Here is a 15,570-nt window from a genome sequence, read left to right as displayed (position 1 = left end):
GAATATATAAAACCATAAAGACTCCAAGGACGATGCTGCCAGAGACTCATGCCATATCATAGATAAGCAGACAGGAAATGAAACAGGATGACGGGAGGAACCCACGAGTTGGGTGGAAGAAGGCATATATCATGAACTAACCTGCTGGCTTGCTTTGTGTTGTAATATAGCCGACGCCAACCCCAGAGGTCTAAACCTTCTATGAGCGGCTGCCCTTTGGATTGTTGGCTGTTTGATTTTGTGCAGGCAGTGAGTAAGAGGATTATTAAACATGGCAATCACCAGTCTTACTGTAATAGTGTTAAGATGCAAGAAAAACGCTTAGGGAATTAAGTGATTTTTGATTGTTTGTAGGTTTTAAGAGTAGCTTTGCTGTGTCATTTTTATTTGGAGGGTTGTTTTAAACAGCATGCATATAACTAGCACCACTGGAGCAGTTTAAGGGCATGTTGCCATTGAATAGAATGAAAGGGAGTGACAGCAGTTTATGAGAAATAGTACTGAGGAATATGTAGTATAGGAGAGAGTTAACATAACCATTGATAAAGCCTGTTCTACTCTCACTTCTCTCGCTCTGTTTTCCTGTGTGTGTCTCTCCTGCCCCCTCCCTCCCTTCTTTTCTTGCCCTTCTTTCTCCAGAGGCTGTTGAAAGGTAATGAGAGTACACACCCACTGTCTTTCATTAGCAGTGATGCAGGTCTCTGCCTGCTCAAAGGACAGCTGCCAGCCCTGAATATGCAAAAGGGAAAATTAATTGAAATTTAAAAAAAAATAATAATAATACAACAACAAAAAAACACTCCATGTACCCATCACCTCACAGCTTACTCATGACCCAAGGAGGGTTATCCTGGGTTTTATGTCAAATCAGATTTGAGAAGGATTAGATATGATAAGCATTTAAAAATAATACTTGTGATGATCTGAGGTTAAAAAGAGGTCAGTGTGGTTTTCACACATGTCCATATACATAGAGAAGTGAATGTTGTGTTAAACATCAAGGCTGCACCTTAACACCAAACTAATTCTGATAAGGTAGATCCATACTTCAGCCTATAGCGTGCACAGACAGTAGGAAGAGGTCAAAATGGCATTTATTCTGCTCATCAATCTGCCAGAGAACATGAAGATGCTATGAGGTAGCCAGAGAAGGGTACAGTTTTATTGTTCCCTCTCTGTCCCTATCTTTTTATGTCTGTCTCTTTCTCTTTCTCAATCTGTATGTGCCTGAACTTGTCACATATTGGGTTTCTATTTTTATAGGCTTGCTGCTCTCATAGCTCTCTAATGAGGTGTAGTGTTTGGCCCCTTGTAGAGTGGCGTTCAGTCCCCCACGAAGGCTTTTCTATTGAGGCTGCCACACATCCACACAGAGGAACCTCTGTTCCCATGAGATACTCATCAGCAATCTGCATTCGAAACCAAAGATAGATGCATAAATGGCATAAACACACAGATGTCAAAGGGGACATCAGTTACATCCTTTACATTTTGTGACACATTTTCTATGAGGCACTTTTTCATGTTTATATTAACATTTAAAGGCTGTCTAAATCAGCGGTCTTAAGACTCAAAATGACTTTGTGGTGAATGTCTCTTTCAGAACTCCATGAAGGTGATGTTCAAGTGCTTGTGGAAGAACTGTGAAAAGGTCCTCAGCACCTCCTCAGGTATCCAGCGACACATCCGTACCGTCCACCTGGGGTGAGTTGCTAGTCACACATACGGCACGGTTTCCACCAGTTGACCCCCCTGCCGGGCCTAAGCATCAAGGATTATTTAAAAAATGATATATATCTGAAGATGTTTTCTAAACTAAAATGTGTTATACAAGTAGGGTAGCTCCTTTTAAAGAATAGCTCAGTGTGTAGCGAGTGTGCGGTCGTGAGAGAGAGAGAGAGAGAGAGAGAGCGTGTGTGTGACAGTGAAACTGCGGTGACTGGAGCAGAGAGTATGAAGTTAGCAGTATAGCTGTGAACAGTGCAGTGTGTGTACAGTTTAGGCTACTTATCAGTGAATGCACGCTACAAATCCTCAAGACCCAAGACAAGTTTCTGTGTCTTGCTTGCCACCCAGCTGAAGTGAAGTGTGTTAGCCCCAACGCTAGCAACGACTTCAGCCCAGCCTCACTTAAGGTGGACTCCTTTAATTGTCATTTTAGTGACAATCTCAGCTGCTCCTCTGAGCGCCAGGCTATATAAGGATTGTTATTATGAGTCACATTGATAATCTTCATTGTGAAATTATCATTAGTTAAAAGAATGTTTTATTTGTATTCATAGTCATGTTTTTTTATTAAGAATAAATTCTGTAATTGTTGACATTGACACTGATTATGTCTTTTATAGAACTACAGGCTTAGTTCTTGACTTTAATGAAGACCTTCACTGTCGGTTAAGTAATCCTGTCTCTGCAGCTTCAAGGAAGTAATACGAAGCTTTGTGATTTAAATAGTGTGGTAAGAAAAGAAAAGTGACACACATCTGACTTATCACAGCTTGGATGCTGTCCAACTGCCTGCCTTTACATCTGACTAGCTAAGCTTGAATATTTCTGCTCCTGCACACGGGTGAAGAGAAACGGAACTTTTAATATCACCAGCAATGTACAATGTACTTAGTATCACAGTGCTTAAAAAATACACTGTCTTGATTGACTGAATATAATATAAATGTGTAAGGTATCATATGTGGTTCATTGTGTCAGTAATGAGTCATACAGTGAGGTTCTCAATAATAAAGCACATATTCACAGCTTTTACCCACCGCAGCAGGTAGACTTGAGATGAGAGGAGAGAGAGAGTCCTACAGTTACCAAGTATTAAATTAACCTCATACAGTATTTGAGGAAAGGGGCCAGGTGTCCTCACAGTTATTAGTCATTTCATCACCAGCCTGTTTGTCTGTTTCCCCTGCTATTACTGCCCCCTGCTGTTCCGAAAAGTAACTTCTTTTGGATATGCAAAATTTTACATCATAGGCGAAGGCGTTAGCATTTTTCCTAACATTTACGGTCCCAAATCATAATTGTAATAATTGTGATCTAATGCACTGTTTATCTTGGTAAAATAGAAGCATTATTATTTACTTCTAGGCCGAATTGTCAATGACAGTGACAAAAAGTAGTTTTTTAAAATTTTATTTTCCATTTAGCCAAGCTCAAGCACAAGCAACAGTCTATAGGTTAATATTCCTTAGAGTGCACATGGACCTGAGCCTCAAAATGCTTGCAGATGAGAGAGAAGGGAGTAGAATTTCAAATACTATAAAGTGTTGATTGGTACACATGTTGTGTTGACTGGTACTCATGTTTATGGATTTTGAGATGAAAGGGAAAGACTCTCTTCATCTTAAAACACACCTGTATTGCCCACATAAAGAGTTCACAGTTTACAATACCAAACATTACTAGCATGAGTGACCAACAGAGGGTAAATGCTATGCATCAATAAAGGTGATGTGGTCAGGGCAGTTAGCTGAGCACAAGAAGAGAGTGGCTGCATTTACAGTGTTTTCCAAGTAGGTGAAAAACCTGCCCCCAAAAGCTGCTTGATCCAAAGTTCAAAAGTATAATGCAATATCTCATTTCCAGAGCTGAAACTGAAATTAAAATGGAGCCAAAATAAATGTAAAAAGAGTTCCTAAGTAGTTTCTGTTGCTTCCCTCCAGGCGTAACAGCGACTCGGACTACAGCGACGGAGAGGAGGACTTCTACTACTCAGAGATCGAGGTCAACATGGACAGCCTAACAGAGGGCTTGTCCAGCCTCACGCCCACCTCCCCGACCACAGCTGGTCCTCCGCCCGTCTTCCCTCCACCGCTCACAGATGTCCCTCACTCCGAACACATCAACATGAACGGCTTGCAGAGCCACGTCCCAACACTGCTCAGCCAATCAGCTCCCTCCACGCTCTGCCATATCCGCACTGACCACGCCTACCAGGTAATTCATGCCACAAGACAGACACTGGATACACACACATTTGCACTGCAATATCATTTAAAACAGTAAAAACACTGAAAACTTTAAGCAGTCATTCTGTTACCAAGTCTCAAGGCTTCGGATTTCTGCAGAGGCAGGTTTTGAGATCAGTGTAGAGAAAAAAAAAAAAGCTCTGAGGTCAGGCTGAATTACTTAACTCCTACACCAGTGTGGGAGTTTATATCAGGGTGAGAAAGAACAAAAACTTTCCTGCAAATTTTAACCCAAGTTCACATAAAGAATGAAGTCAATATTTTTTATAATCAGTGTGGAAGATTTAGTGGCATCTAGCGGTGAGGTTGCACATTGCAACCAACTGAATACCCCTGCCCTCACCCTCCCGTTCCAAGGGTGTAGGAGAACCTACAGTGGCAACGAAACTCACGAAAAACGTGAACGTTCAACATGGTGGCCACCGTGGAAGAGGACCCGCTCCGTCTGTAGATATAAAGGTCTCATTCTAAGGTAACGAAAAAACAAGGATTCTTATTTTCAGGTGATTATACACTAATTAAAACATACTTATGAATATTATATTCCATTTCTGCCAAGTCCATTCGGCTAGATGCCACTAAATTCAACACACTGGACCTTTAAGTTAGTAAATCTTTAGTCACGAATTTTAATAATTAAAAATTCCTGCTTGCAACACTTTTATCTGAACTGCTGTGCATCAGCTTTGGGTATCCATACCTCCTCCCTCTCTTGTCCTTCCTTTTCTTCTCCTTCACTTAACTGTACCGATTCATGTGCACTCCTTGCTTATATGCCCTTGGAGGTGAAAATGAAATGTTTTCAGCTGGAAGAACATATTTGGTTAAAGTATAAATCTTTAAAATATTCAATACTGAATGCAATCATTTGCAGTGGTTGGGGTTATCCTTGAACTTTCATTAGCCATGACGACACAAAACGCTAGTGTAAGTAATGTATTTTAGAAGCGTTTGTTGAAATTTTCTATACATCCCAACAGCAATCAATTAATGAAATGCTCTGACAATAATAAGAAAAAAATCCAGCATCTATGGCTGGCACAGGCCTGTAATAATAATCTAAGGCTAAATAAGGCTACCTACCTGCATATCTGTGCGCATGACACAGAAAGTTTGGAGGCCAGGCTAGCAGTGGGACACTGATAGATAGGAAGTTACATGACTTCATGAATTGCAGAAGGAGAGAGAAAAAAGACGGGAATATCAACAGAAAGCAGAATGAAAAGCAACGTGCTCTCATCGGACTATTGCCTGTAGTGTGGGGAAAACCAAACCGTGCATAATCTTATCAACAACACCAGAGTGAGAGACTTTCAATGGAAGTCAACTCTTAGAACTGAAACGCGATATCACTCCAATTCAAGCAGGGAGACGAGACACTCATTACTTTTGTGGCAGACTTCAAACAGGTGTGAGGCGGTCCCATTCACCGTTTACTTAAAGTTGTTGTGCCGTGAGAGGAAGTTGTGTGTGTGTGTGTGAGTGAGTGCAGTAGTAAATATTGTTTTGTTGCGTGCATGTATGAAGCACGTGAATATGCCGAGGAGGGGCTTAGGACAGAGAGGAGGCGGGGGGGAGCTGCTGGAGGAGGGGTATATTTTCAAATTCTGATTTTTGTTTTTTGTTTTTTTTTTTGCCTTTTCCAGAACAATATCTACTCCAGCTGTAAATGACTTCAGTTCTGCTCTGCTCTTTTTTTAAAAACTGTCTGTGCCATTTTCTACAAGTGCCTGCCAGTAATCTACAGCTATAAATGTAAACTCGCAAATTTCCTGTTTATGTAAAATACTACATTTTTGTGGTGGGCAGTTGTGATCTTGATGCATGATCAGCACGATTCAAATTTAGAGGTGGGGAAATTCCTTCCCTACTAAATATATGATCTCTTTTTTTCTGTATTCTCTTCCTGTCTGTTTCTGTCTGCATTTTTCCTGTTCCTCCTTGTTTCTGTCCCTCTCCTGGCTGTGCGGGGTGGTTGTCCATGTTCCAGGCCACTGCTCCAGTGAGTATCCCAGTGGGTCCTGAGCTGGCTGAGTTAGGCAGTGGTAATGGGACCGGGCCTGGGACTGGGACTGGGACTGGGAATGGCATCAGTGTGTCGTGGCAGTCCCCTCCTGTCATTTTCAAAGGCATCCCGGTGAGTGAGGCTTTGTCTCACGCCTTTTTATCTTAACCATAACTTCTCTCTTGCTCTTCCCACCTGTGGTCATTTGAGCTTTTTGTCACTCGCTCTCCTTGCTTCTTCATGCCATCGTTTTTTTTTATATACAGAGGCATCAGGTCGCTTCTTTATTCAGCACAATTCATCCAAAGGTGCTATTTAAAGTACTTAACATCTACTCAAGATCAGAATACTTCAAAACAAATGTGCGTGTGTGTATAGCACCGAATATGTTGCAATCATCTACTGTATGTGATGTCTGTTATTTATGTAAGATGTATGCAATAACATATGATACAAAGTATACATTTAAAAAAAGTTGAAAAAGATTATAAAGAGTTAAATTAAAAGAAACTGAAGCAATACATGTTTGAAAAAGTGACAAATGTTTATTCTCTGTAACATCCTCAGAGCTTCTAGCAGGCTATTTCAAAGGCTGGTGCTATATTGGCTGAAGGCAGCATTGCCATGAATCAGAGTGTGGGCTCATGGGATAGGAAGGAGACAGTCAGGGGACCTGAGGGATCTAGGGGGAACATATTGTAACTTAAATAGCACATCAGACGTACTCAGGCACATAACTGTTTAAAGATTTACAAACCAATAAAAGGGTCTTAAAATCAATAATAAAACTGACAGGCAACCACTGCAGGGACACAAAAAACTGAAGTAATGTGAGCTCCCCCGGTTGTAGATAAAACATGTACAGATGAATGTTATATGAACTGATTTAAAATGTGGCTTTTTTTTCTTTTTCTTTTTTAAAAAAAGACCAGAATGGAGGGCATCAAGGTAGAAATCTCTCCAGCCATCAGCCTTAGCAGTGTGAGCAGCATCACTTCAGCTATACTTTAAGTGATTTACATGATTTACATACCTTATGTAGGCATAAAAATTGAGATTATACTCTAGTATGATGCCTACAGTGGCTATTTCTTCCTATTAACATAGCCCACAGGAAGCCTATAGAAGTCGCACAGTACAGAGCTCCACAAGGTGATAATTTAGCTCTTGTTAGTGAAAGGTGCTAAATAATTTTCTGCCAGGGACTGAGGTCAATTTACTTCCAAAGTCTGTCTAAAAAAAAATAAAATGTTTACCGGTATTCAAAGTTGCACCGAGACTGAGAAGAAATCTTTGGTGAAAATGTATTTCAAGAAGAGGGAGGAGCACAAGGTGACGTATAAGAGTGGAGGAAGGTGCACACAGGTGGACTATATCTTGAAAGAGATTGGAGACTGCAAGGTGGTGGCAGGGGACAACGTAGCTTGGCAGGATCAGATGGTGGTCTGTAGAATGACTTTGGAGACCAAGAAGAGGAAGAGGATCAATTGGTGGAAGTTGAAGGAGGAAGACTGTTATGTGGAGTTCAAGGAGGAGTTAAGACAGGCGCTTGGTAGTAGTGAAGAGTTGTCAGATGGCTGGGTAACTACTGCAGAACTGGTTTTCAAGAATAAGGGTGCAGAGCTGTAGCAACTACAGAGGTATAAAGTTGATCAGTCACAGCATGAAGTTATGGGAAGGAGTAGTGGAAGCTTGATTGAGAGTAGAGGTGATGATTAGTGAGCGGCAGTATGGTTTCATGCCAGGAAAGAGCACTACAGATGCAAGGTCTGCTTTGAGAATGTTGATGGAGAAGGTCAGAAGGAGATGCATTGTGTCTTTGTGGATCTAGAGAAAGTATATGACAGGGTGCTGACAGAGGAGGTGTGGTACTGTATGAGGAAGTCGGGAATGGCAGAGACGTATATAAGAGTGGTGCAGGATATATATGAGGGCAGTGTGACAGCGGTGAGGTGTGCGGTTGGAGTGATGGATGGGTTCAAGTTGGAGGTGGGATTAGATCATGGATCGGCTCTGAGCCCTTTCTTGTTTGCAATGGTGATGGACAGGTTGACAGATGAAATCAGGCAGGAGTGTCTGTGGACTATGATGTTCTCAGATGACATTATGATCTGTAGTGAGAGTAGGGAGCAGGTTGAGGAGAGCCTAGAGAGGTGGAGGTATGCACTGGACGAATGAAAGTCAGTAGGAGCAAGATGGAATACATGTGCGTGAATGGGAGGTGGATGAGTTTGCATACTTGGGGACAACTGTTCAAAGTAATGGGGAGTGCAGGCAGGGTGGAGTGGGTGGAGACGAGTGTCAGGAGTGATCTGTGACAGAAGGGTAACAGCAAGAGTGAAAAGGGAAGGTTTACAAGAGGGTAGTGAGACCAGCTATGTTGTATGGTTTGGAGGCGGTGGCACTGATGAAAAATTAGGAGGCGGAGCTGGAGGTGCTAAGATTTTCACTGGGAGTGAGGAGGATGGACAGGATTAGGAATGAGTATATTAGAGGGACAGCTCAGGTTGGACAGTTTGGAAACAAAGTGAGAGAGGCGAGATTGAGATGTTTTGGACATGCAGAAGAGAGATGCTGGTTATTTTGGGAGAAGAGGGCTGAAGATGGAGCTGCCAGGCGAGAGGAAAAGAGGAAGGCCAAAGAGGAGGTTTATGGTTATGGTGAGGGAGGACATGGTGGTTGGTGCAACAGAGGAAGATGCAGAGGACAGGAAGAGATGGAAACAGATGATCCGCTGTGGCGACCTCTAACAGGAACAGCCAAAAGAAGATGAAGAACTGTATCAACTTCACCGACATTGTCTTAGAAGTATATTTAAACAATGCACTTGTGATGTCTTTTCACTTCTGCAGGGGCCCGTGACTCATGTCCGGACAATTAGCTTCGGAGAAAAGCGGCAGCCGGCAGCCAGCACACACACCACTGTTAACAAGAACCATGCTTTGATAACGCCGCCACCTAAATCTACACCAGGAAACAGGTATGCAGCAGCCATTTGCTGTTAATTCCTCAGTGATGCAGGTTGGACACATTATTAGTATGAATTACCTAAATCCTTTATCTTTTATTAATAAGCAACCGATATTACATTTCGAGCAGTGTGTTAGAGTTAGTAGTTTGTTGCTGATGAGATGTAAAATAAGGACATGGAGGCATTAATTTATGCCATTATGCTGTTGAAAGTGGGCACCACTGAAGTCCCAACCAACAAGAATCTGCATTGCTTTTCATGGCTTTGAATCATATCACATCAGACATCAGATCAAATGGAAAAAATATTGCAGTTACATGAAATCATCACTTTCAGGCCCTACGACTTCACACACACGCACACATTTAGATGCCTTTGATCAAATTGTACATATATATGTGGTTTTTTTGCCCGTGTGGGCTTCTGGATGTCTGTGTGCATGCCCTTATGCTGTCACATCTGCTGTTACCAAGGAAACCCCGTGGGGAGGCAAAGAAGTGCCGAAAGGTGTACGGCATGGAGAAGAGAGACATGTGGTGCACAGCCTGTCGCTGGAAAAAGGCCTGTCAGAGATTCACCGACTAATCCAGCCCCCTTCCTCTGTCCGCAAGATGATCTCTAGCTTTTTCCGGAGCGACACCGAGGTGGACTCTTCCACTGAGGAGATTTCTTCACGAAGGAGCTCTTCAGTGCTGCTTCCTCCAGTCCAGCAGGGGGTTCGCTTTCTCTCTTTTTCCGTTTCCAAACACGAAGAGAAAATATAAGCGGCAGGTATAAACAAAAAACAAAAAAATCAGCAAGAAAAAAGAACTTTATGCAGGTTTGGAGACTTTTTTTTAAAGACTGAGACATTTTCACTTTCTTGATGAATAAGGAAAAAGAAACATTTAAATTGGATTCTGAACCTTCTGGTTTGATTTTTTTTTTTTCCACAGCCTCGACTAAAGGCAATGTTTAAAGACTACAGATAAGCTTTTTGATATACTCTGTTGTTCATTATAGGAGCATCATGTAAGCTACTGTTTATGGGGTGGATCATGTCTCTTTTGGAGGTTCAAGGGTTAACATCAGATTTGCTCAATAAGACCTCTGTAGCATATCCCTTTTTCAATGTCACTGTTTAAGGGACAGCAAACCTACCAAAGGCAAATCGCCTGTTCATTTTAGAACCAACAGTTTAGGTGTAAGCGCTTATCCCAATCATACATCACTGTCTTCTGCAGCCTTAATGGATATTGACTGTATGTCTAAAAACATATCACTCAATATCTAATACACGTTCAGTACAACCAGCTCTACTTTTTCACAAAGATGCACAAAACTGTCACACCGAGTGGTACAAAAAGGTTCCCATTGACTTTCCAAAATATTTTCAAGAGATGTACACAATAGATGAATATATATTCCCCTCTTTTCTATACTTGCGCCCTAGATTTGCACCTTGAAGAAATAAGTTTGTCTTTTAGAGTATCACTGTAACCACAGCGTATACCTGAGAGAAAGGATACCTATTTCTCATATAGAGTTTATTTTCAGCAATGACTTGCTGAAGCAACTAGCAGTTGCACTGTGCAATTAGCAGGATTACAGCATTTAATATTGTCTTTCTTGCTTTGATGTTGTCATTGTTAATAAGGTGAGTTCAGGCAGAAAGGCTCAGTTTTTTTTTCCTTTGACAGCTGATGTTCTTAAAGAGATTGTTTACCACAATGAATGATAACCGCCCTTTGAAACTTTAACTTACAGTCTGACTGATGGTTATTGTACGTCGGTCAGCAACAAAGATCGTAACCCAACAATCACTACCTGATAATATGTCAGGCATTCTTGTCCATTTATTGCAGTTTCACATGGAGAGGTTACCCAATCTTTAGTCTTTTAAAAAAGAATCTAGCATTAACCAGCAGTGCATCATTTGTAGATACCAGACTTAACAGGAAGCAAAACTGTTTTCTGTGGTTTTAGCAGATATATGTTTAGTCCTGTAGAATCATCACTCTGTAACATTTGAAAATGAGAAGTGAGAATCAAAGTCAGTGCAGAGTAGCAGCATTAGTGGTCGACTGTATACTGATTTATATGGTGTAGCAAAAGTTCTACCAAAGTGGAGTTTTACTTTTTAGAACAGGCCTGTAATGATAAATAGCAGGCCAACTTTTCCAATCTTTAGATAAAATATAGGTGGTAGATTTTTTGATAGAATTTTTAATTACAAGGCCCGAATTTGTTACATTTTTTGTATTTATATTAGTTGTCCAAGATACACAATAGGAAAATGTAAAAAAAAAAAAAAGCAAAGTCAGTAGTAATCTTACAGACATTTAAACTTCAGGAGACACCCGAAATTCTTTTCTTCTTCTTCTGTTTTTTAATATTTGGAAAAGATGCTCTCCTGCAACACTCCTACAAAAGAGAAATTCAGCTAAATGACTCAACTAGTTATTCTCTCAAGGTCACCAGCCTCAAATTGAACTCTTGCAGGGTGAAGTTTATTTGTAATCGGCTAGAGGACACTGACGAACAACATAGAGATGATGTCTTATTGATGATATTAGTCATGAAAGTAGAAGACAGAACCCCATATTAGTAGTCATATTAAAGAACGGTGCCAATTGTTAGTAAAACAAACAAAAAAAAGTGATTGTTTTTCTAATTGTTATGTAATTCTTGCATTCAGAGGTCCCCAGAAAAATGTTAGATTTTTCCCACATTGTTCAGCGCTGAGCTTTTCAAGGTGATAACCTGCCTCCCATAAACAATGGAATCAAGTCAATTTATTTATATAACCCAAAATCTCAAACTGGCCTCAGAAGGCTTTAAAGTCTTGGCAACATACAGCATCCACTATCTTTTGACCCTGGATTTAGATAAAGAAAAACCACACACACACACACACACACACACACACACACACAAAACAAAACCTTTTAGCAGGTATTTTTCTGATCTGGTTTCAAAGGTAAAGTCATGACAGAAGATGTATATTTTTGAAGAGAGTCACCCTTGTGCTCTTTTGTTACCAGCTTTTTGAATGTAATTTCTGCTGCGTGTCCTCCTACTTTCTAAGCGCTCCTGACCTGATCTGATCACCATAGCAACGTATGACAAACACACACACACACACACATAAACACACACAAACACAGAGGGCCTGTCTCTTCATCTCTGAGAGGCCTTTCTTTCAGCAGACTCCTTGACTGAGGTACAGTGCGACTTTAGACCTCTGTCGCCATAGAAACACCTGTACTGTCCTCCGTCGCCACAGGGTCACTTGTACTGTCTGCTGTTGACTGATACCATGTTATAGGCGACCGATTATCGCTTTCTGATGAAAGCTAGGAAGCCTGTTAATTGATCCTCGCTCACTCGTGGTCGCTTTAATAGTAATTAATAACTCATTCAGTTCCCATTATCACAATCACCATATTGTTCTGGAAATGTTTTTGGATTCATTATCCTGCCTGTAAAAGCGTTTATTCCAGTGGCATCCCAGATAAGCTAGGCCTCCCTCTCTCTCAGCTTGTGAGAGTGATCTGCGAGGCCTCTTCCGGTCAGAAAACTTCACAAAGTGCCAATGAAAAGAACATAAAAAGGAAAGGTATACTGACCTAATGAAATTGCACTACGCTGCACTGCGCAAAGACATGTTTTTATACATGGATGTTTTATATACACACATTTTGAAGTGATTTTTTTTTTTTTTTTTTTTTTCCCCTCTCTCTCTCAGAGGGGGCGGGAGGGGTGTCGTCACTGCCTGATGGAATAAATGGGGTGTCAGGGATAGAGGTCGTGCACCTCTGGGGTCCCCATTATTAGCAAGTGATCTTGACAGTTCACGTCTTGCTCTCTGTGTCAGATTTATTGAACATAACATAGTGGTGCAGGCAGTTTTAGAAGTGTGGTACTGGGAAGCACAGTGTGGTACTTGGGTAGTCAGTCACTTTGCCTCTCTTTGGAGGAGCGCCAAGGGCCGAATGCAGCACCCACCTTGTCTCAGCGATGGGAAAACATCCGTCTCAGTCAGTGGCTTCACATTATCTTCTCAATAACAGATGATTTACAGTGTTTTATTGCCTGGAGTTTCTTCACAATATTCACACACATTTTACACCGTAAAAATAATCTTTGTGCTTCCTTTACCTAAATAACAAAAATAAAAATAAAAAAAACAGGTTCCTGCTTCTTTCCATTTTACTGAGCTGAGGTAATAACTGTGTAGATGCTGTTATTAGTGCTGGATACCACTTTTATATTACTGTTATTTCTGGTTTGGTCTTTGTTAGAATGTCAAATGCAGCCCATCAGGTCTCTCTCCATCCTCAGTGTAAGCACTTTTAGATTCCACCAGCAGGGTTAGAGGTCAATGCTTTTTGCTGGCAGTGAAGGGGGCTATTAGCAAATGTTAAGCTAACAGGTTCCTGTGCTCGCCGGCCACTATTTCACCTTTTTTTTTTTTCGTGTTGCACAGAACTGGTCAGTGACGATCATGGCCCGCAGTGCAGCTTGGGTCACCATGACCAGGAAGAACTTTGGGTAACAAAGTTGCTCATGTGCATACATCTTGGACATTTTTGTAGAAAGAAAAAAAAAAAAAAAAGATGATTACAACTTTTACTGAGAACATTGGAGATGGAGATTGAACCTGGTTTTTCATGGGTGTGCAGGGAAAGTGAGAAAAGAGTTTCAGGTGATGGAAAGCGGACAGGAGAGGCGCAGTGACGATTATAGATGGATTCGCAGTTTCAGGGCTTTCTTGTACATATGCAACATAAAGAGAATCCGTGAGGCTTTTTCATATATTGTTGTTTTTTTGTTGTTGTTTCTCTGTTATATGAAAAGGAAACTTTTTTTTTTTTTTTACAGTACAGTTGCTCAGAATATTTTTCTTTCTTGTTTTTAAAAAAGTCGATTGAGAAGCTATAGTGAACATAACACGTAAAGATTCAATGTATATTGTAGCTTAGCGGCAAAGGGGAGAAAACAAAACCTGTTGAATGTAAAACCTACAAAAAGAAAAGTCTTTTTTTGTTGTTGTTGTTGTTCTATTTGCTGGCTAGTTAGTACTGCCTGTAGTGAACCTGTAACGCATCCTGATTTTTTTTGGTATCCAAATCTTTTAACACCCACAGACAGCTGTCGCCACACTGCTAAATCATATCAAATAACACAACCATGCAGTATTGCTTTACTATCTTACTTTGTGCAATGAGATGCTTTATCATGGAACAAGAACTAACTCGAGCTTTTGGTGACATCTGGGCTTCTCGTTGATCTGTCTTTTCTCCCTGCCAAAATAATCATTTTTTTCTGATTACATGTGGTTATTGTTGTTCTGGATGTTGTTTGTGGTTGTGACGTTAAGTTGTTGTTAGGCGGGATAACCTTCAATCTTTTTATTCACGATGAAAAATCCTAACATTGTGGGAATCTTTATCCTGCCCCACACATTCCAACAGACAGCACGCTTTTAGTGTCTTCCAGTTGTTTCCTAATAGACATATCCTTCCCATTTCCTTTTCACTACAGTGATTCTCCTCTGATCACCTCTTCCTTTTTCCATCCGCTGTTTCTTTGTGCTATCCAGCTTTACTGTGGTCCCACCCAAGCCTTTACCCAGTATATTAAGCTAACTAAACCCTTGAAATGTGCATCAAAAAAAAAAAAGCCTTCGTTTTTTTCCAAATATGTCAATGTATGTATGTCAGTTTTCATTTGTTTGTAAACCAGCAGCAGCAGCAGCAGCAAAGCCAATGGATCTCCTTCCAAATCAAATGTAAAGCATTGCAATGGCAGCTCCACTCAGTTCTCTGCTTCTTCTACTGTGCTCTTATTGTTCGTCCAGGCTTTTACCCTGTCTGTCTTATTTTGACGACCATTTCTTTTCTCTGGTTGAATTTTTACTGAGCCTGACACTGGCTGGTATGAAAACTGACTTTAGCTTCTTGTTTTGTTTTGTTTTTGGTTTCTCATTGATTGATTGATTGTCTGGTTGAGTTTGAGGTTGTTTTGCATGTCTAGCATCGCTCACCCCCCCCCCCCGCCCCGCCCCGCCCCCCTTATTCTTTCTTGTTAGGAGATACAACACTGAAGGGTTTTATGTGTTAGATTTCCCCCTTTCAGTAACTGATAACCCCAAGGCTGATGTAGTCTGTTTTCCTCACACACACACACACACAAACACACACACACACACATTTTGAGGGGAAAACGTGACGTCAGCCTTGGTGTCTTCACTGGAGGGCAAGATTTCTCCTGTGTGTGGGCTCGGCCTCTGGTCTTCATCAGCAGTCCCACGCACACGGAGGAAGCACTTTCTGAGGAGTGGTGCACTCAAGGAGTATTTGTGTGAATGTCAAGCCTATGAGTAGTGCTTGAAAAGATGGATGACCATGTATGATGCTGATAATGTGATCTATGTGATGTAATGTGACGGAAAGAAAATAAAACTGAATGGAAGAAGTCTGCTGTCAGATTCTTTATTTATCCTAAATATGTAGGTGGATGACAACATCTGTGGATGAATGAAACTGGATTCATTCCCGTGTGTCTATTTTCTTTTACTTGTCTATTCTGCCCCCTTGTGGACAGCAGCTGGTTTGTCCCCCATCAAGCATTAAAAA

At 41.0% G+C, this 15,570-nt stretch overlaps 1 protein-coding gene across 2 annotated transcripts in view; it reads left to right on the top strand.

Annotated features, from left to right (window-relative positions):
* Window positions 1–15,409, top strand: part of slc2a4rg (SLC2A4 regulator) — a 46,492-nt gene extending 31,083 nt beyond the window's left edge. Inside the window, exons 5-9 of one of the 2 annotated variants that reach the window (XM_044351582.1) lie at window positions 1,604–1,704; window positions 3,669–3,942; window positions 5,965–6,111; window positions 8,832–8,959; window positions 9,424–15,409. In XM_044351582.1, coding sequence (XP_044207517.1) covers window positions 1,604–1,704; window positions 3,669–3,942; window positions 5,965–6,111; window positions 8,832–8,959; window positions 9,424–9,535 — 762 coding nt within the window. In that variant the 3' untranslated portion in view covers window positions 9,536–15,409. The remainder of the gene's footprint in view (window positions 1–1,603; window positions 1,705–3,668; window positions 3,943–5,964; window positions 6,112–8,831; window positions 8,960–9,423) is intronic. The other variant, XM_044351583.1, reaches the window with a different exon arrangement.
* Window positions 15,410–15,570: the final 161 nt, after the last annotated feature.

Source organism: Thunnus albacares, chromosome 5 (genome assembly GCF_914725855.1).
Source record: "Thunnus albacares chromosome 5, fThuAlb1.1, whole genome shotgun sequence".
Classification (NCBI taxonomy): domain Eukaryota; kingdom Metazoa; phylum Chordata; class Actinopteri; order Scombriformes; family Scombridae; genus Thunnus; species Thunnus albacares.
This window is presented reverse-complemented; position numbering and strand designations above follow the sequence as displayed.